The sequence below is a fragment of the Macaca fascicularis genome, chromosome 7 (genome assembly GCF_037993035.2).
Source record: "Macaca fascicularis isolate 582-1 chromosome 7, T2T-MFA8v1.1".
Lineage (NCBI taxonomy): Eukaryota > Metazoa > Chordata > Mammalia > Primates > Cercopithecidae > Macaca > Macaca fascicularis.
In genome coordinates, this window is record NC_088381.1 from 129,267,406 (window position 1) to 129,290,094 (window position 22,689).

General features: G+C 40.2%; 1 protein-coding gene and 1 long non-coding RNA gene across 8 annotated transcripts in view; one reads left to right on the top strand and one right to left on the bottom strand.

Moving 5' to 3' along the window:
- Nucleotides 1-22,689, top strand: part of PRKCH (protein kinase C eta) — a 232,879-nt gene that overhangs the window by 109,077 nt on the left and 101,113 nt on the right. For all 7 annotated transcript variants that reach the window (XR_012415843.1, XR_012415844.1, XM_073997490.1 and 4 more), the window contains exons 3-5: nucleotides 14,982-15,132; nucleotides 17,564-17,598; nucleotides 21,020-21,108. Coding sequence is in view for 5 of the 7 variants with exons in the window: in XM_073997490.1 (XP_073853591.1) it covers nucleotides 14,982-15,132; nucleotides 17,564-17,598; nucleotides 21,020-21,108 (275 nt within the window). In the remaining 2 variants the exon portion in view is untranslated. The remainder of the gene's footprint in view (nucleotides 1-14,981; nucleotides 15,133-17,563; nucleotides 17,599-21,019; nucleotides 21,109-22,689) is intronic.
- LOC123574701 (uncharacterized) lies at nucleotides 68-11,133 on the bottom strand. Its single transcript, XR_006699888.2, has 3 exons — nucleotides 10,936-11,133; nucleotides 2,638-2,834; nucleotides 68-800 (listed from the first exon to the last, which is right to left on the bottom strand). It is a non-coding gene; the product is annotated as an uncharacterized lncRNA (long non-coding RNA).

Genomic DNA, 22,689 nt, shown 5'->3' on the forward strand with positions numbered 1-22,689 from the left:
GTTGTTAAACTGTCTCTCTAACACACTAGTTGGTCACAGCTTGCACCAGGGAAAGCAGACTCCCAATAGATAGAAAACACCTTAAACTCTTTTTTTTTTTTTTTTTTTGAGACGGAGTCTCGCTCTGTCGCCCAGGCTGGAGTGCAGTGGCCGCATCTCAGCTCACTGCAAGCTCCGCCTCCCAGGTCTACGCCATTCTCCTGCCTCAGCCTCCCGAGTAGCTGGGACTACAGGCGCCCGCCACCTCACCCGGCTAGTTTTTTGTATTTTTTAGTAGAGACGGGGTTTCACCGTATTAGCCAGGCTGGTCTCGATCTCCTGACCTTGTGATCCGCCCGTCTCGGCCTCCCAAAGTGCTGGGATTACAGGCTTGAGCCACCGCGCCCGGCCGAAAACACCTTAAACTCTTAAGCAGCAGCTTCCTTTCTTTCTTTCTTTCTTTTTTTTTTTTTTTTTTTTTGAGATGGAGTCTTGCTCTGTCGCCCAGGCTGGAATGCAGTGTCGCGATCTCAGCTCACTGCAACAGCTGCCTCCTGGGTTCAAGCAATTCTCCTGCCTTAGCCCCCCGAGTAGCTGGGACTACAGGCGCGTGCCACCACACCCGGCTAATTTTTTATATTTTTAGTAGAGTGGGGTTTCGCCATGTTGCCCAGGATGGTCTTCATCTCCTGACCTCGTGATCCGCTCACCTCAGCCTCCCAAAATGCTGGGATTACAGGCATGAGCCACCGCGCCCAGCGAATCATCCAGCTTCCTCATTAGGATCTCAGGTGTTGAATGAGTGGACTCAGACTTGCATGCTAAGAGACAAAATGGTGGAGTTTAACTGGTGTATGACCTTCCTCTAGGAACACTTAATTGGTAAGGGAAAAATGCCTAAAATGAGCATGTGCACAACTTCAGTAAACACACTACACATGCGGCCCCTCCCAAGTGCTGGCAGGTCATTGCACATGCGGACAGTCCACCCCAAGGAAAAATCAAGAGAGGAGATGCAAACCTCAGCACCATGCCATTGTCTAAAAATCCCAAGTCAAGCTTTGGACGGGGTCCTTGGATCTCTCAAGTTGCCCACTTGGCCCTCTTCCATGTGTACTTTGCTTCCTTTCATTCCTGTTCTCAAACTTTTTGATAAACTTTAACTTCTGCTCTAAAATTTGCCTTGGTTTCATTCTACCTTATCCTCTCTCGCCAAATTCTTTCCTGCAAGGAAGCAAGAATCGAGTTGTTGCAGACCCATATGGATTCGCTGCTGCTAATGTTGCCATTTGGATTTTTTTTTTTTTTTAGAGTGTTCCAGAATGCATGCTTAGAGAAGGGAATGTAATCCTACCACACCACTCAACTCTGCAACAATATAGCTCTGCAGTAATGAGTAAATGCTGTTTGTTAGTTTATTTTAAAGCTCTGCTACTGATTTACTATTATATTTTCCTGGTAAAACCTTTTATTATACAATCACTTCTTTCTATTTCTAGCAATTCTTTCTCTTACAGTGTATTTTATCTGACATTAATGTGGCTGCATTGCATGTCTTTTGGTTAGTGTTTGCCCTGCTTTGCATCTTCTTTCATTCATTTACTTTCTACTTTTTCTACCCATGTCTTAGGTTTGTGCCTTATAAACAACAGATTATAGTTAGATTTCCTATTTTTAGAAGTTTATTGAGATTCTCCCTCTACCGCTGTCTCTACCAATTCCATTTTTTCCCACCCTCTATTGGTTTGGAAGATAGAATCTTTTTTTTTTTAAGTGATTATACTTGGAATTTTAACATGTCTATGTAACGAAGTTACCTACCACTTTACCCTCCTACTGAGCAATCTAAGGATGTTAGAATGTTTTTAACTCCAATCACTTTACTCCTGGCTTATGTGCAATTCCTTGATATTTTCGATGTCTTTTTGTTTCTTTTGAAGCTCCATTAACTAGATGTTGTTACTTATTCCATCATTCTTTGTTTATATTTACCTACATGTTTATAACTTTTTAACATACCATTTTCTTGTATAGTTCCCTTTAGGAACATTTCCCTCCTTCTTCAAGTACATTCTCTTCAAGTACATTCTTTCTTTAGTGAAGGTATTTGGTAGTGAACAATCTCAGTTTTCTGAAATATCTTTATTTTTCCCTCATTCTGGAAAGCTAGTTTCTTACTTCATTTTATTTTTTTAATAGATACAGGGTCTTGCTTTCTTGCCCAGTCTGGTCTTAAACCTCTGGCTTCAAGCGGTCCTCCTGCCTTGACTTCTCAAAGTGCTGGGATTACAGGCACGAGCCACTGTGCCCAGCAATAACCCTAGTTTCACTGAAATCCTGGACTGTTAAGATCTAGAAGGAACTTCACTCATTTTTGACTCAGCCTTTTCCATTTCCAGAAAAGCCTGCCACCAGGCACAGAAAGAATATATGACTTCCAGAGTCCCTGCTGATAATGATTTCTTAGCCTGATACTGAAGATACCCCCTTGTCCTGATTCCTTTTGTCCCCAAGCTAGGATCTTCAACATCTGTCACATTACCCTGTGAGAACCCTTTGTATTAGAGAAGTTGGTTTTCTAGTTGTTCCCCAACATAGTTCCCCTGGGCTATGTCATTCCTCCCAGGAAGAGGGTCCTCTCCAAACTTCTCTACTTACCTTAGTATAAGCTCTCCTCTTCTGTCGTGGAGCCTTTCCTGACTACCCCAGCTGATGGGGGTCTTTTCCTGCTTCTTACCCTGTAGATGGCACTTAGCTTGGGTGCTTGATGCTTATCTCTTTATAGCTTATTTCTCCAAGTAGAATGCAGTGCATCTAGATCAGTAGTTTCAAAACCTTCTTGATCACACACCCATCTGTGAACAATAGTTGAGCATGTACTCCAAATATATTTCATTATAAATGTTATATTTATATAGTACTGTTATAAACATCATAAAATATACACAAAATTTTAGTGAAGAAGATGAGAAACAAATAAATGGATCCAGTAGTTCTTTCTGCAGCCCAGCATAGTGATCTGAGAACCCTGGAGTACTCTTCCCTGTACTGCTTGGTGGTGTTAGCCCTAATAATAGTAGACATTCTGTAAGTACCATATTGGAGGGTTGATGACACAGGTACTAGGTGTTAAGGTGACTAGGTCAGAAGGTGAATATCAAGAATTCCTTGAACTTTATTTTCTCTTAACTCTGGACATTGGTGCATAATGTTTACTCTTCTTGCAACACCCTTCCCCATTTTTCCTGCTTCAGATCCCTTTGCCTTGTTCTGTAACCTTCACTAGCTTATAGTTTTATTGTCATTCCTCAGAGAAGCTATCCTCTGATTCTCCCATATCTGGTTAAGGTTCTGCCCTTCCACACTCCCATGGAAACGTTTACTGCACATAGTGATAGCCATGCACAGTCTAGCTCCAGCATTAGACAGATGGTCAGTTGAAGGCATTACTGTATCTTGTTCACCATTGTACCCCTACATCCCACCAGTATCCTGAACTTAGTCAGTGTTGAAAAACCGTCAATTGAAGAAGCATATGATGGAGATGGAAGGAAGTGGTTAGGTGTCCTTTCAGCCTATATTGAGACCACAGTTATAGCAAAAGATGGTCTGCCACTTGGTGCCCAAAATGGGGCAAAATACCTGATTGCCCCAGAAGTGGCTTGTGAATTGAATGACAACCTAGGGTTGAGAAGTCTGTTGTTTCTTATTTTTCAGTGGGAACCCTCACAGTTTGTTGAACTGTTGTGTATTTAGACTGTGTACTAGATTATGATAGGCCTCTGAATTGAAACTGAAATATCCAGACTTAATGATAATATGGTTTATTGCACTGGTACCAAAATTTCCAGAAGATGAAGGCATTGTTCGTGGTTTTTACCCAGCTATTTCAAATATTCTTACATACATTTTTACTTTTCCTAGAAAATTACAAACACTTACCCAAGGATAACACTGGATTATTACAGTAATAGAGGAAAAACCCTTTGAATGAATTTTAAGAAAAGAGAATCCATTTATCCTTGACTAGTGGAATGTTCTCTTTCTGGTAGCAAAGAGATAACAACACTGGATTATAGAGGAGGGAGTTTATTGCAGATCCAAAAATCTGCTTTCATTAGAGGTTTCAATCCCCATCACTACCAAACCTTTGTTTATACTGTTTTAAAAACAAAGTTAATTTTTCCATCTCTTTTAAGTTTTATTTTGTTCCTCTATAAGCATAATAGAACTGTGAAAAAACAAGGAAAACCAACCTAGTAGCTAGGATAATATGCTTCTAAATTGTTAGCTTCTGACGAGGAGTAACCATAAAAGGTAAATGACATTTGATTAAAGCAGTTGTCTTCTTGCCTATTTTTTTTTTTTTTTTTTTTGCTTCTGTCACCCAGGCTAGTGGCATGATCATGGCTCACTGCAGCCTTGAATTCCTGGGCTCAAGTGATCCTCTTGCCTCAGCCATCTTAGTAGCCGGAACTACGGGTGCATCCCACCATGTCTGGCTGATTTTTTCGAAGATGTTTTTAAAGATGTGGTCTTGCTATGTTGCCCAGGCTGGTCTTAAACACCCGACCTCAAGCAGTTCTCCCACCTCAACCTCCCAAAGTGCTGGGATTACAGATGTGTGCTACCATGCTTGGCATTTTAATTTTTTAATTATTATTTTAATAATCTTTTTTTCTTCTTTTTTCTTTCTGAGACAGGGTCCTGTTCTGTCACCTAGGCTGGAGAGCAGTGGCATGATCACAGCTTACTGCCATCTTGATTGTCTGGGCTCAGGCGATTCTCCCACTTCAGTCTCCCAAGTAGCTGAGACCACAGGCATGTGCCATCAGACCTGGCTATTTTTTTTATTATTTGCAGAGACAAGGTCTCACTATGTTGTCCAGACTGGTTTTGTACTCCTGGCCTCAAGCGATCCTCCCACCTTAGCCTCTCAAAGTCCTGAGATTATAGGCATGAGCCACCATGACCCCTTTTACTTTTTTCTTTTTTTTCCTTTATTTCTCCTTAATAAGAAAAAACAGGGGCGGGGGGGATACATGTGCAGAGTGTACAGATTTGTTACATAAGTATACATGTACCATGGTGGTTTGCTGCACCTATTGACCTGTCCTTTAAGTTCCCTCCCGTCCCCTCACCTCCCCCTACCTCTTTAAAAAAAAAAAAAAAAGCTATCAAAAAATGGTGGCCGAGGTTCAAAGCTCTCACCTCGGTTTTGTAATAAAGGTGGTTAATCTTTGGTGTTGGATTTCAAATTAGTCTGTTTACAGTGAGCAACAGTACAGCAGTTTTAAAAATCATGTTGAATCAGAAACACGAGGAAGGCAGCAGAGCTTTCTCTCCGCCATGCACTTGGAGAAGGAAATGACTCGGCAGCATACTCCTCATGGCTAATATCCTTTAAGATTTCTCCAAAATCACGAAACCAGAACTTCAGAGCTTAAAAGCGACTTTAGAAGTCTACCAGTGGATAAGAGAGAAAAAAAAAATCAAAAGGGAAATGGAATAAGCCAAACTAAAGGGCAGGATTCTTTTAGTTCTCAGCAGGAAACATATGTTTATCTGGAAAAGATTTTGGTTGGACAGGTTGTTTGTATAAGAATCTTTTTTGTGAGGAAGGAAGATCAACCTGGGCTTGCAGGCTGGGGTGGGGGTAGAGAGAACAGTCCCTGAGCTTCAAGTAAATGAGAAAAATACATAGATTTTAAACAGACGAGCCCTGCTTTCATGGGGATCATATGATCATGCTATCAGGTTACTTTTAAGTTGTGATGATGTGTACATACTTTACAAAATATGATTAAATGGTAACTTTAGTATTAGTGGCTACAAGAACAGAAACAGCAACTTTTAAAAAGATATGGAAAGATGTTTTGGGTGAAAAGTAGTTGGCTGTGCAACACATAGAGTATGACATACATCATTAATTTAAGACTGTAGATGTAGAGTATATATTTGGCATGTACACCAGGATTTTCAGTGATTATCAATGTAATAAGATTTATGATTTTTAAAAAGAAACTCTTCATGATAGTTTTCTGTACCACTTACATTTTCCACAGTGATTATCATGTTGTCTTTATAAACAAGGACAACAGTAAATCAAAAAGAGAGATCTTCTGTGGTGCCTGTTCTCTGACAGCGGAGACCACATCATAGCTACGTTGTTCCCTTACATTGCATTTACATTACATTTAAAATGTTATCAGGAGGACAGAGGCTCGTGAATGAGACATGTTCTCTCCAGTTGAATTTAGTAATGAAGAATCAGAGAAAACATCTCCAGATAATTGGAAAATGTTTACATTTTCAAGTATATAAAACCAGGATACATCATCTCTTTTAAGCTTGGAGTTGACAAGAATGCCATTTTGAGATGTTTTTCAGATAGGATGACAGTGAGAGTCACAGTGGGGTTGCACCTTCACATTATGCAACCCAAATGTGATAGAACAGAAACATTTTTCCTCATCATCCTGAAACCGAGTGGCGATGATCCATTGAGGAATGTTTAATTTTCATGTATTAAAACATGAAGAATGTCTGACCTACTATTAATGAAAAAAAAATAACACCAAAAAGGAAAAGTGAAGAGGTGACAGCTAAAAGCCATTTTATAGATAATATCAATAGAGGAAAACGAAATATTTGTAGAATCACAGCAAGAGAATAGGAATTCTGAACATTTTTGCAGAAGGGAACTGTAGGATTCTTGCAGTTGATAATAGGACAGGAGGGAATTTCCATCATTATGTGTGCAGAAAGGAGTAGACACCGAAAGTTGAAGATTATTATCGTAAACATTTTCTACTTCACTTCACCTTGAAGAAGTCTACAGAAAGCATATATGGCACAGCTGGGCACAGTGGCTCATGCCTGTAATCCTAGCACTTTGCAAGGCCAAAGGGAGAGGATCACCTAAGCCCAGGAGTTTGAGACCAGCTGGGGCAACATAGTAAGTCTCCAACCCTACTTAAGATTTTTAAAAAGCATATATAGCAGTAAAATTTCAGTGAGAAATCAGGACCAGGGTAAATATAAATACATTACTATAGCATATAAATAAATATGGATGCCCCACCCATAGTCCCTCTCATCGCACAAAAGAAAGCTGGAAATGCTGAAAAATTAATACCCCCCTGCCCTGAAGCAGCCATCAGCCAGTGATGAATAGGAGCCAGAGGATAAATAACCCAACTTCCTCACCCGCTGAGGGTGTTCAATCAGGTCCTTGAAATTCTCGACAGGAATCAAGCCTCAGTTGCCTACCCTGGAAACCTGCTCAGTAATACCCTTATCGTTGGTTTCCTTCCCTTCCCTGTCTCACTTCTGTAATCCCCTGGTGCATCTGGGGTTTATTCCTGAATAAAGTACTTGCAACTTAAGTCCCCATCTTGAACTCTGCTCCTGGGGGAATCCAAACGAGGACAGGTGCAGACAGAGTAGAACAAGGATGAGCAAAGCAGGAGAGAGATCTGAAGACATCTCTAAGGTTGTTTGGGTGACTCCAAGGATAGTGGCACAATTAGCTAGGAGAAAGAGAGGGTGGAGGAGGCTGAGAAGAGGGTTCAGCCCAACAAATGCCAAGTTTTAGGTAGCTTGAGGATACCTTGAAGAGATGCTGAGAAGCTGCTTAGAAATAAGGTTATTAGCTAGAAGCCAGAGCTGGCCAGGCACAGTGGTATGCACCTGTAGTCCCAGCTACTCTGGAGGCTCAGGTGGGAGGATGGCTTGAGTCCAGAAGCTGTTTGAGGTCAGCCTGGGCAATATAATGAGACCTCATCTCTCTCTCTCTCTCTCTCTCTCTCTCTCTCTCTATATATATATATATATATATATATATACACACACACACACACACACACGTATGATGTAGATCTATATATCATAGATCTATCATTTGTTGATATATATATATCATTATATATATATCATTATATATATATATATATATATATATATATATATAAACAAACCTCATCTCAATATAAATGAATGAATGAATGAAACCAGAGTTATAGCTGTATATTTGGGAATCCTCAGTGTACAGGCAGTTGATGAATGAACATCCAGAAAGACTAGAAGCATGGTATGCAGGGAACCTTGGGGCATACACATATTTAAAAACGGGGTGGAAGAGAAAAGCCAGTGAACGAGACTAAGAAAGAGGATTGTAGAGAGAGGAACCAGAGCTGTTATTGGAGCCAAGTCCTCTTTCTTCAAGGAATGAGAAGGGGAGAGTTTATACTTTGGAGTTTGCACAGATCACACACATGAAAAAGGAAAGATGATGATGAGAGGAAAATGGGAGGTCAGGACTCTTCTCCCATCCTGATGTGGTGAGAGGCTTTTCTCGTGGTTCTGGATGGAACTTGGGCCCTGTTGCAGATGCTCACATACAACATTCTGTTCTAATCACTGTTCTGCTGGCAGAGGAGGCTGAGTGATGAGTGAGCATGGGTTCAGCTTGTGTGGGTGCTATGAGCTGTACGTCCTACTCAAGAGAGTCAGTCTAGTAACAAATTATTTTCCTCTCCTTCTTTTGCCATCCTATTTAGTTTGCAGGATGGTTGGTGTTTGTGTGGGCTGAGATTCCTCGGAGGGAACCAAAGCCCCGAGAAATGTGTAGCACCCGTTGATTTGGGTCTCCACAGTGAGATGTGGGTCTAATACAGTGAGGCCAATCACTTTATCTGAGTTTGGAAATAACTATGAGTTACATAGTTAAGCTGTTTTCAAAAAACACAGAGGATTCTGTACTGCTAGTGACATTGAGGGGGCTTTTGCTGCCATTTTTTTTTCAACTTATTTTTTTGAGATGGAGTCTCACTGTGTCGCCCAGGTTGGAGTGTAATGGTGTGATCTCAGCTCATAGCAACCTCTGCCTCCCAGGTTCAAGCAGTCCTCCTGCCTCAGCCTCCTGAGTAGCTAGGATTACAGGCGCCTGCAACCACGCCTGGCTAATTTTTGTAGTTTTAATAGAGATTGGGTTTCACCATGTTAGCCAGATGGTCTTGAACTCCTGACCTCAGGTTGTCTGCCCACCTAAGCCTCCTAAAGTGCTGGGATTACAGGCATGAGCCACCACACCTGGCCTTGCTGCTGTTTTTAAATACCAAAACCTTTTGTTGCAGTCTTTATCACAGGTGCTGGCACAAAATTCCTGGTACCTTCTCCCTGTTCTAATTCACCAAGTTCTCCTTCCTCTTTTCCAAAGATTGCTAACCTAGAAGTCTTCCTTAATTAGTTAGAGGACTAGATCTGCAACTCCTGTAATTTCTTCGCTCAGTGCCCATGTCACTGTCACCCACTGGTGGTGTGTGTTTGTTGCAAATACCCATTTAAATGGGTGTTTACAACTTAAGTTAGTTAACTTAAGTCAGGCATTTGTTTAACACATGTCCTAATCTCTGTTTATGTCATTATTGTCTCAGGTATCATCATCATCTCTGTTTACATTTTTATGCATCATTTTTTATGCAGGTAGTTGCTTATTCAGTTTTTTTGATGATGTTAAGCAAAATTCTCTTGCTACCTTACCTCATTACCTTCCGGGGATATAAACCGCATAATATTTTCTGGTTCTTTCTTGATTAGTAGCTTTTGGTTAACTCTAAGATTTTTCTGTTTGTTTTTCTCACAGTTGTTTTCTCCCATGTGTACAAATGATAAAACAAATATCTCAGGAAGAAGAAAAAAGACATTTGGTAGTATATCCAGTAGTTCAACAATAGTCAACAGAGTCTGGCATCCTCACTTCTGTCATTGACTGCTTGACCTCACTTAACCTTCCTGTTAGTTTCAGTTTCCTCACTAGAAAATTTATTACTTTCCAGGGATACCAGGAGACCTGGTGTTAATAAAGGGCACAGTGCAGGGTGTGTGGAAGATTTTAATTTCAGTTCTAGCACAAGCTAGCTAAATGTATCTCGAGTACATTAACTTCTCTAGGCCTCAATCCTAGTATTCATTCTTCTTCTAGACAATAGACACTTGAATTAAAAATCCTTTCTATCGGCCAGGTGCAGTGGCTCACACCTATAATCCCAGCAGTTTGGGAGGCCAAAGCAGGAGGATCACTTGAGCCCAGGAGTTCGACACCAGCCTGAACAACATAGCAGGACCCTGTCTCTTAAAAAAAAAAAAAAAATCCTTTCTATTCCTAGAACTCTAGGGTAGTGTGAAGTAAGGGTTTTCACAGTTATACTGGGTAAGTTACTACCTGTCGGGTACTTCTCTAATTATGCTGTACTTATTAACTTATCGAGTCCTCCAATGGCCCTATGAGGAACACACTGTTTATGTTCTAAAGATGAGGAAACTGAAGCATAGGACGTTAAACAACTTGCCCAGGGCCACCGAGCTTATAAGAGGAGAAGCAGTCTTTACACCCCAGGCTCCAGATTCCACAGACTCAACCACCAAACTCTCTTGTCTGTCGTCATATAGAAGGCTGTTCTGTCTTCTCAGTGTAGCCCCCTTAAAGATAAGCCGCAGGTCTTAGTAAACCACAGCGCTTTTGCTATTAGGCAAACTAAACTTGAGTTAAATCGTATTTTACACTGAATTGAAGTTATATTCTCTGTGCATTTTATGCCAGTAATTCTGGAAACTGAAAAGTGCCATGCCAGAAATTTTCTCTGATTTAATTTGCTTACAATCATTTTAAAAATGAGGAGCTGTGATCCACGCGTTTGCCCCATGTTGGCATGTTTTAGAAGTACTTTCAAATATATATTTCTGCTGCTGGAATATAAAACCATAAATTCAGGCAGATAGAACAAAAGGCCAAAGAGTGTGATGTATTTACTGTTTTTGAGATAAAGTTGAAACAGTTTACAGAATCCCAGCAAGAGAATAGGAATTCTCAGAGACAAACTCCTCCTCCACAGAGGCCTCACATGACCAACACAAGTTTCAGTCCAGTGCAACTTTTTGCAAATGAAAACTTACCCTGGGGTTGTTTGGAGACTCCTAGTCACTTGCACTTTCTAAAGTTCTCAAAACGAGCATGGGATGACAGTCCAGTTTTAGGAAATATAATTTTAGTTCAGAAGAGATGGAGTTTCAGTTTAGAATAGTTAATCTTCATTATATTTGACATAATTACTCTGTACCCTGTGGATGGGTGGCTTTTCAAAACCCACTCCTGGTGAGGCAGATCAGGGCTCCAGGCCAGCACCCCTCTGGAGACTGGAATGTGAATTTTTGTGCCGGGACAGAGCCAGCTTCCTATTTATTTAGAGCCATTGAGCACCTAAGGAGCCGAACAGAAGTTGTGATGCAAGTTTTTGCTGCAGAGCATGTTAGGGTTGCCTGACGTGTCTAACTAAAATATGATCTGAGAGATTTCTCAAAGCCCTGGTTGATTTAAGCACCATAGTATTCAGTAGCGTGTTTTGAGTCCTTTTAACTCAGTCCTAAATAAACAGGAGGCAGTGCAAACAATGAGGAAGTTCCCTCTGCATTCCGATGGTGAAGTGGGGTTGGAGTCTGTAGGCAAAAAGAGTGCAAGAGGAGAGCTGTTTCCTTTTGTTCATGGCAGCAGTCTAGAACATGGTGACTGAAAGTCATTGGAAGCCATGGGGGCCCCAGATTTCTTTATGTGACTAAATGTCTTGCAAACTCCCAGGTGTGTGTGTAGGTGCGTGAGTGTGTATGCTTGTTTTCTAAACAAAGAGGCACACGTGCAAAATAATGTAAAAGGGCAGAGTGAAGTTTGTCCATGTCGCTGTATAAAAGTGCATGGGACGTGCCTGGGGCAGGAGTGAAAGAGACACGGCCCCAGGTTGTGAGAGAACAGATTGAGGTGCGCTCCCAGGCTGCTGTGGGAACAGTGGGTTAGCATGTCACCCAGCTTTAGGATTTGGGGGAGGTTGCTCAAGCTCCGAGGCAGATAGGTTAAGTCTAATTTAACTCTTAATGGTTGGAAGAAAAGAGGGAAGGACAGTTTAAGAAGGTGAAAAGTCAGGAGTGAAGGCAGCAAGAAATGATTGGCATGCAGTTTTTTCCTGAATCCTCCTCTGGTTATAAGGAATCAACTGGAAAATTGCAGTGGCAATAGCTGTTAAGAAAAAAAATAGGATTCAATTCATGAAATATTAAACATGTAAGTGAACTGGCATTTTAACGAATCTTTGTAGTATTAAGGGATTAAAAAAGTTAATTCTTGGTAATTAGATCCTCAGGGAGAACTTAATTTGCATCTATGTATGATAAGTGTTTACTATTAATAATTCAATACAAGTTTTGCTTTGGCCAGTATTGAGCTGGGTCTCAGGCTGGTGAAAACAGAGGCTAGATAGAGAGTGATACCATTAGCCTAATTTCGTCATCTGCAAGCAAAGGAATGTTAAAATCTGTTCACTTCGTGGTTTCTAAATGACTTCTAGAAGTATCGTGCATGGAAGAAGGCAGTGTAGTGTAGTAACTTCTGTTCTTATGCAGTCCTTAGAAACTGTCAGGGTATTGGTTATGACACTGTTCCCACGGGGTGGATGACAGGGGTATCTTTATCTTCTTGAGACATACGGGAAACTTAAGAAGGAAAGTAACTAGGCCGTTTGCCAAAGATTACACCTACCTCCAAACAAAAAGTGAGGCAGGTGTGATTTTAACTGTGCTGAAATCTCTGAAGATGTTGGTGTCTTAGCCAAATTCATTTTGACTCTTTCTGCATTTCACTCTTTGAGATCTATTGAGTAGACTCCAATTTCTTTGACAGGTGTTGTCACATTGGTCTCCACAAAAATTATTATTGAAATAATTACTTTTTTTCTTGCTTTTCTTTTCTTTTTTTCTTTTCTTTTTTTTTTTTTTTTTTTGAGAGAAGGTCTTGCTCTGTTGTCCAGCTGAAGTGCAGAGGTGCAATCATGGCTCACTGTAGCCTCAACCTCCTGGGCTCAAGTGCTTCTCCCTAGTAGCTGAGACCACAGGCGCACACCTGGCTTTTTTTTTTTTTTTTTTTTTTGGTAGAAAAAAGAGTTTCACTATGTTGCCCAGACTGGTCTCCAGCTCCTAGGCTCAAGTGATCTCCCACCTCAGCCTCCCAAATTTCTGGAATTAAAGATGTAAGCCACTGCGCTTGCCCTAAATAACTGCATTTTTTTTTTTTTTTGAATGCTGCGATGTGCCTAGCTTTGTGCTAAGCTCTTTGAATGTGTTACCTGATTCAGTCCTTGGGAAAACCCTAGGAGGAAGGGGCCACCTGGTTTCTAGATGGGAACCCTGAGGCTTAGCAAGAAAAAGAGAGCCGGTGTGGTAGGGCCAGGACTGGAGCCCGGTTTATACTCCTACCAACAGGATGGGGGTGCCTGTTTCACTTCATCCTTGTGAAAAAGGACATTTTAGCAATCCTTTTAAGTATTTGCCAACCTAAGACGTAAAAATGTGATTTAGTTTCTGGTTCTTATGTGTCCGTCTTGGGTAGGATTGGACATCTTGGCATGGTTATTGGCTGTTTGCACTTACAGTTTTAGGAATTGCCGCTTCACATCCTCTGCCCCATTTTTACTGGATTGTTCATCTTTTTTTTAATTGATGTCTGTGTATTATAAATAGTAACCCTTTGTCATGTGTTATAAGTCCTCTCCTCAGTTTATTTCTTTCAACTTTCTGCTTTGTATTTTTTTGCCAGATAGAAGTTTAAATTTCTTAAATTGCAAATCTGTGAACTTTTGATGGCTTTAGAGTTTATTATCCCTTTTTAAATTTTTTTTAAGAGACAGGCCACTATATTGTCCAGGGTGGCCTTGAACTCCTGGACTGAAGCAGTCCTCCTGCCTCAGCCTCCCAAGGTGTTGGTATTATAGACATGAGCCACTGTACCCGGCCAAATTTTATTATCCTTATCTTATCCTAGGAGTATAATATTTTTCTGTGTTTTCTTATTGTTCTATAATTTCCTTTTTAACAGGTATCTGAGATTATCTTTGAAATCTTCTGTCTCTTCCAGGGTTTAAAATTTTTTTAGCAAATTATTCTTTCATGATTTCTTAAATTTCCTTTGTTTCAATGATTAAAGCATTATTGAGGAAATAAGCTATATTTTATTAATCACAAGTCTCTGCATACACTATAAAACTTCTAGTATAATTATTTGGAAGACATAATGATGCAGTTTCAGAGTCCTCAGATTAGAAACCACTGTTTTAAAGGCATGAGGTTAGAAAAAGAATTTTGCACCTATTCCAGGCTAATTGCTACCTATTCCAGGTTAGCAGAGGTGGTCCTGTACCAATGGCTTTTGGACAGAGCTCTCATAGTCTGTGCTGTGGGCGATTCCCCCATTCAGTGTGCGAGGATACCAGAATTAAAGAAGAATAATGAGAAATGCTTACAACCCATAGATAGACGTGAGGTCACAGACAGCCAGACTGGAGCTAGGAGACCATGTTGATGTCACATACTGCCCTGTCAGAACCCTGGGAAACCCTTGGTCTGTGCTGCAGGAGATTGGCCCATGATAGCCAGTTATAACCCGGCAGTGGGCATCTCAGGGGTTTGCATAGCTCTAACCTTAAAAAGCCACATGACTGGGTGTGGTGACACAGACTTGTAATCCCAGAACTTTGGGAGGCCAAGACAGAAGGATCACCTGAACCTGGGAGTTGTAGATCAGCTGTGGCATCATAGTGAGACCTCCATCTCTATAAAAAAAGATTTTTTTTAATTAGCTGGGTATGGTGGTGCATGCCTGAAGTCCCAGCACCTTGAGATGCTGAGGTAGGAGCATCACTTGGGCCTGAGAGTTCGAGGCTGCAGTAAGCCGTGATTGAGCCACTGCACTCCAACTTGGGTGACAATATGAGATCCTGTCTTAAAAAAAAAACAAAACAAGAGTCCTATTAGGAAACCATAATGATTTTGGGGGGTATGTTTTAGATCTTGAAGAAAGAAAAAATAATTTGGGGAGTACTTGAACTATCAAACTTTCTCATCTATTAGGTGCGTTAGGTTCCTTACATCTTATTCTTTTTTTCCTTCCTTTTAATATATAGCTACTCTCCAGAGAGACCGGATCTTCAAACATTTTACCAGGAAGCGCCAAAGGGCTATGCGAAGGCGAGTCCACCAGATCAATGGACACAAGTTCATGGCCACCTATCTGAGGCAGCCCACCTACTGCTCTCACTGCAGGGAGTTTATCTGGTAAGGAGTTCCCTGACTTCCGTCCTCCTCAGAGCTTCTCTCTAATAGGCTTCCTCTGATGATGTATGACTTCAGCAGAATGCATGATTATTTAAGAGTTCTTTTGGGATCTGATTTTTGCCTCTTACTCTAATATGTTGATCCAGTAATTTAAATCTCCATTGCAAAAACATCTAAATAATTTACAGATCCAAGTTTTAGATATTATTTCTTTTTAAAATCATCTTGGTAAAGATGCTAATGAATCCTAAATTGGTCAAAAAGCATAAATCAGAGAAAAAAGCTAATAAGTCAATAAATAGACAATCAGTAAATTGGATAATCAGCCCCTAAGGACCAAAGAATAATCAACAGTATTGCTTTAAGAAGGCATGAGTCACATAATGACTTATGGAAATTCATGGTTGCAAGAAAACTAAACACAAAGTAGTCTTCTGCTTCTTGGTATGTAGCAGAAGATAATAGCCTTCAGTGATCATATACTATAATCTAATCCCTGGCAATTAGTAACTAAGATGATTCAACATTAAGAAATTCTAGAGATTTGGGGCAATATCTTACTAGATATGCAACTGAAGCTTAAGTCTCAGTCGCAGTGGCAAATGTAAAATAAATTTAAGCAGTAGTTATCTTTAATGATAAATTAAGCATATTTATTTGGAAAGGGAAGAAAGCAAGATGCCCTCAGACACCCATCTCAGAAGGAGAAAACAGTTTGGTAGCATGAAAGGAGAAGTATGTTTTTGTTGTCAGCTTTAATTATTTTGTTTAATGAAGGCAGAAGCCCTTGGGTCAGAGCAGTTTCTGAATGTTGATCAATTACTTTGTATTTTGGTTTCTGTGATTACTTTGGATTTTCTATCTTCAACAGTCAGAACCTAGGGCTAGTTAATACTTCTGACATTTTTAATCAAGAAACAAGTTTTGAGACCCTAAACTGGCTATAGATATGAAGCCAACAAATGTGTCATAACATTTATTGTATTTAGGAAAAAAATTCTATTACTTTTTTTGGGGGGGAAGGGGGAATTAGCAGCCCTGGTGTTTTTGAGCTCATGTTTCCTCTTTGCATCAGGCTGCGCTCGACTTAGCCGCAGCCCCACCTCTCCATGGTTCTCTCACTTGTGACCTAAGGGTGCTTGCGTGTTGCAGTGTATTTCATGTCACACCTTTCTGTTTCTTTTACATGACCTGCTAGGCCCATGTAGGCATTAGTGGTGATGGCCCCTGACCTGAACTGACATTTGTAATGGAAACTTATTTGATCATTTCACTGACTTTTTTCCACCAAAGAAACATTAACTGCACCCAACTAACCTTTAACGCCTCCCTCCCCCACACCCACACACCCTCACACTCATACTCTCTCTCTCACATACACTTAAAATATTGGTGTATATATTAATATATATGGTTAAGAGTATGGACTCTGACATCCAGTCTCATCACCAACTGGGTGTGTGACTTAGGCAAGTTATGTAGCCTGTCAATGTCTCTTCATTTGCAAAATAGAGACAACAATCTTATTTTACTTGTATAATAAACTTTCATATAGTACTTAAAGGGCCAGGCACTATTCTGAGCATTTTATATTACAACTTTTAATCTTCATTAGAGCCCTGTGCAGTAGGAACTGTTATCATTAGTCCCTTTTATGGATGAGGAAACTGTGGCTCAAAGGATCAGGCCTTCTGGCTTCAGAGTCTGTGCTCTTAACCATGTTATTTTGTGTGCTGCCTCCCATGGCTTTTTGTGAGGATTAAATGAAACAGTATATATCAGCCGCTTGGCTCAGTGCCTGGCACATCCTATGGGCTTAGTTACTGTGGTCTTTGTTCATGAGAGTGATAATACTCCCAATATTACCATCACCATCACCCGTAGAATATATTCAGGAGAGACAAAGATGGAAGTGGTGAGCCTGAAGGGTATATTGTGGCGGCACCTCTGCCCACCTGTGGACTCCAGGGGTGATATGGACACAGGGACAAGGGCAGGTCCCCTGGGACAGGCAGCTGCAGTAGACTCATCTGTGCATTTCCACAGTGTATCTGTGTCTGTTTACTTCAGCATCTGTACATCTTTATGTGAGAGAGAATAAGGTGGGAACTCCTCAGGCCAAGGCTTAATCACACGTACAGATGAGGATTTATTGCCACTGAGGACTTAGGAAATTGCCGTGGAGGCAGATGGAATGGGAATGGTTGTGATCCACCCATTTGTATCATACAGCACATTCTAATCCATCACATGATTTTTTCTTTGTGTCTCATAGTAACAAACAATGGCTCAGAAAGCACGTCGTCTTTGCTTCTTCCCTGAAATTGTAGTTTTCATAAAGGAGGAGAGGATGAAATTTGTTTTCCTTAAGGACTATAAGAGGCTTATTGCTGAAATATTTGACTGATGGTAGTTTTCTTCTCTTCAACAGGGGAGTGTTTGGGAAACAGGGTTATCAGTGCCAAGGTAAGGAAACGTTTTTAAAACCATGTTTCATTTTGTTCCTATGTTTAAAAAATGATTACACCAAGAGAAAACAGAGTCTCTTCCCTTAGTTTTGTGATAAATAACTCTCTGTAGGTCAAAGGAAGCCCCCTAGTAGATACAGTTTGGTTAGATCTTGGCCATATTTTATACAATGTAGAGAGGATGTTTTTATTTCTAAAGCCAGGCTACCTAATAAAGTTTCATTGTTTAAAGTTTTGTCTCTGCAATAACATGAGAGTACTACACGGTAATGTGATTTTGTGAGCATACTCTTAAATTTTGAAGATACACTTTTGTTTTTTACAATCCTATTGATAATTGTTAGGGGTGAAAAGTAGCACACGGTTGTTTTCTCTTTTTCCGGGAACATAAGCTATTTTCCAAGTTGTTTTTTGAAATTTTATGATTTCAAAAAAAAAGTAAGAAATGTTCAAAGTTAAGCTGTCAGTGATCTTGTAAGTTACTACATGTTACATTTATTTTTCACAATCTAAGACGAAACCAATGTACTACTGTTTCTAGCATAATTGGAATGAAATACAATAGCAGGAATGGATGAAGAGCCCTCAGTCCGGTGATGTGGCTGGACCAATCAGGCTTACCTGTCATTTGGGTCCCCCTTAACCTTTGGCATGAGTATCATCACATAGCTTATACACATGGGACCCGTTTCACTATGTGGATGATTGATAGAATGGCACCACATATCCTAGAGCAGTAGCCTACATGTGGATAAGAAAATCTCACCTTCTCTTCTGGAAGAGGTGAGGTAAAACATTACTTCCCTTGGATGAACTGAATAAGACATGCTGTTGGATCTGATTTTGACTTTACTATGTATGAACAATTCCACTGAACTTTCAAAGTTCGGAAAAAAACAAATGTATAATCAATATGACAGCAGTAATTGACCTGTATGCTGTTAATCTCAGTCCCAAGTGAAAAGACAGTTCACAAGCCGGAATCACTATCCCTTTGTGGCGTGGGCCTGTGAGCACAGGAATATGCCCTGCAGTGCGTGGTAGCCCATCTTATGCACACCAAGATAAGTTGAGAAGCTCTGAATAAACAAGATTATGGTTTTGAGTTTAAAACATGGGATGTATGATACATCTCTATTGTTATTTTCTTTTTCACTTTGGCGTATAGTGCCTGGATATTTGATGGCCTGATTTTCAGTGGGTCACCTGCTATGTAAAGAGCAGTAAAGACTATTAGTTAGGAGACATGCAGACACTACTTTGGTGATATCTCCCTAAGGCGTATAAAACCAAATGCCTGGTTGGAGAGAGGTATGCCATTCTAACGCTGATCAAAAGCAAACTGGCATAGGTATTTCAGACAGAGCAGACTTCAGAACAAGGAAAATTATCAGGAATAAAGAGGGGGCAGCAACAAAAGGGTCAGTTTTCCAAGAAAACTTAATGTTTTTATTTAAGTTTTGTTTTATTTAAAGACCAGTGTAGTAGTACATAACAATTTTTAACATGTATGTATGTACCTAACAACAGGCATCAAAATACATGAGACAAACTGATAGAATCACAAGGAGACATGAACAAATCCACTTCTATAGTTGGAGACTTCGATATCTCAGTAACTGATAGATCCAGCAGGCAGAAAATCAATAGGGATATAGGTGATCTAAACAGCATTATCACAACTAGGTGAAATTGACATTTATAGAATACTTCGTCCAAAAACAGCAGTTTTCACATTCTTCTCGGGCTCACAAGGAACATTTACCAACATAGACCACATTCTGGGCCATAAAACATACCTTACCAAATTTAAAACAAGAGAAACCATAAACAGTATCTTCTTAGACCACAATGGAATTAAACTAGAAATCAATAACTGTAAGATAGCTGGAAAACCCCCAAATATTTGAAGGTTAAACGTTACATTCTAAGTAACACATGGGTCAAAGAAGAAGACTCAAGAGAACATAAAAAATATTTTGAGTCAAGTGAAAATGAAAATATAACTTATAAAAATATGTGTGATACAGCAAAAGCAGTGCTCAGATGGGAATGTATATCATTAAATGCATAAAGTAGGAAAGAAGAAAGATCTAAAACCAAGATTTGAAATTTCCACTTAGGAAACTAAAGAAGGAAGATAAATTTAAGCCTCAAGTGAGCATAAGAAAAGAAATAATACAATTAGAACAGACATCAGTGAAGTTGAAAATAGGAAAACAACAGAAAAAAATCCATGAAATCAAGTGCTGATTCTTTGAAAAGATTAATTGGTAAGCCTTTACCAAGCTAACCAGGAAAAAACCAAATACCTCAAAAAATAAAGTCTTTCTGTGTAAAGGATGGTTTTGAGATCCCCTCATATAAAAAAACCAGTTCTCTGGGCACTTTCAATTTGGTTCTCCTGAGAACTGAATCTGATGAAAGCTAAATTTGTTTTAAGGTATAATGCTATTTGCTGACATGTCACCTCTCCTTATGTAGTTAATCCTAAAACCTTCCACATGTCTTGAAAGATCTTAAGATGATGTATATTTTTATACTGCTTCATTGCATGTGTTTATCCTTTGATGACAAGCTCGACTATCTGTGCTGTATCACTTACCTAGATGAGAATGAAAAAAACGTTATTCAGAAAGTTCTAAATATTTCAACAGTTGATTAAGCCATTCAGCAAACATTTACTGAATGCCTCCTCTGTTCAAGGCGTCATGCAGGGAATTCGGAGGGCATTACAAGGCTGGGTGGAAGGTTTGAAATGAGGGGGCAGGCTAAGGGTTGTGGGAGATCAGAGGAGGGCAGGTGGTTTCAGTCTAGAAGTGCGGGTAGGGGTAGAGTATTTTCATGGAAGAGACATTTTTTGAGTTACATCTTGTCCTAAACTTAAGATTTAGTTAGTTGATAGGCAAAAAAGATATCCCAGGGAGAGGAAAGGGCATTGATAGTTTGTTGGAAGGGTGCAGATGTGCTCCAGGAAGAGCAACCCATGTCGTTTTTACTGGAACAAGTAGATCCCATAGAAGAAAGGTGACAGGCAGCTTGGGGCAGCCTCTGGAGGGCCTGGAACCTGGGTGGGATATTTGAACTTTGCTGATCAGCAGTGAATTACCATGGAAGGTTTTTGATTATGGGGACAGGACTAGAGTGTTAGAAGAGTCCTCTGGTGGTGGGTGCAGGATGGAATAAAGTCAGGAAGGAAGAAATAAGTCCAGGACTTGATAATGGATAGTTTGAGCCTGAGCAAAGGTCTGTGTTAGGATGGTGGCAAAGGCGATAGGAAGGATGGGCGTACCAGCTGCTGTCATGTGGGCCAGACGAGTCTAGTCTTGTTGGCACGGTGCAACCCTGGTTGACTCTGCTGTAACTGGCTGGACTGTGAGCTTCTGATCAATGTATAATTGCTGGATTTAATTTCCTAGTGTGCACCTGTGTCGTCCATAAACGCTGCCATCATCTAATTGTTACAGCCTGTACTTGCCAAAACAATATTAACAAAGTGGATTCAAAGGTAAGAGGATAGCAGTTTGCTGATTAAGTGTGTATGTATATTGTGTGTGCTGTGTGCCGCCATCTCCCTCCCTCCCTCCCTCCTTTCCTCCCCCTCTTTCCTTCTCCCCGTCCCCCAGCCTCTGCTTTCCTCCCCCTGCCATTTCCCTTCCACATTCTTTGAAGCCAAGGGTGGTATTAGAATAGAAATTTCTCTCTCTCTCTTTTTTTTAATTATGGCATTTGTATTTCTGTACTTATGTGGCATCATCCCTCCTTTGCGAGGACCCCATTAGTGGTTGGCTGAGTATAAGCTATATGGATTGATTCTACTCATTTAGAGAGACTTTTGGCAGAGTGAAAGGAGCCCTGAACTTGGCATCTGACAGCCTGGATTTGAATGCTGAATCCAGCCTCTGTTAGCCATCTTCTCTATGAGCTGAGGCAAGGCCTACAATCTCTCTTTGCCTCAGTCTTAAAACAGGATCAGTGTTACCCTCACACAGTTTTTGTAAGTTAAACAACATAAAATTGATGTGACACATATGTTAATAACTGTAAATTACACTTCTTAAGTAAAAAGATTGCTGGCTTTCTCCAGCCTCTTAAGAAATTTCAGGGAAGATGTCTGTCTCTCTCTCTCTCTCTGTGTGTGTGTGTGTGTGTGTGTGTGTGTGTGTGTGTGTGTGTGTGTGTAAGCTTCAGCATCATTCTTGCCACTCATATTGCATTCATCTGCAACAGGCATACATTTTAAATTCTGGAGGTAAAAGCAAATGGAGTGTTGCTGACACTTAGCAGTAGGTCTGCAGACGCATTGGAAGAATGACTCTGGAACACAATGGTTCTTTACAGTACACATATAGGATTGCTAAAGAGTATACCTAGAGGTATAAACCACAGCTTTTCCAAGAAAGAGGCCAGAGAAGTTTCAAGAGGAGTAATGATTACCCTACTCCTTGTCATGCATGGATCTGTTGTTATAGCATCAAATTGTGGTATGAACTGCAGAGTACATGCCTAGTGGAATTATTTGCTGGAAACTGAGATTTAACTCAGATTGTCAGATTGCAAATGCCAGGCAAAGAAAGGCTGGAAGGACTGAATAAGTAGTTACTTTAATGTCACTTTGGAATAAATTCCTTCTGTGGTTCCATGGCTTCTGAGTCTCTTTATTTTTCCCCCCATGACACAATGTCTGGAAGAACTTATAGTGATAGCAAGTATATATAGTGTGTAAAAGACCCATTTAATCCTGAAGTTAAAGGGTTCTGGAAAATAGATGGGGGTGTTAGGGAATTGGCAAGGAGAGAAATATGGCCTGAATATGAAAGATGAAGTGAAAATATTAATTTCTATTTCTCAAAATGGCGAATGATCTAAAATGTGTTTCCCACATTTCTGTCTTGTCCTGTTCATTAGAAAATGTGTTTAGTCTGGTTAGTAAGACCTGAGTAATTAATCAGGGCCGAGTACAGTAAAATAATATACCTAGCTCAGGTGTCATAGTAACACTTTGCATTTGATGGGCTCCTATTACAGTTTTTACAAAAGATGTTGGTATGACATTTTAGCACTTGTCCCTTTATTTCCTTTTTTACAG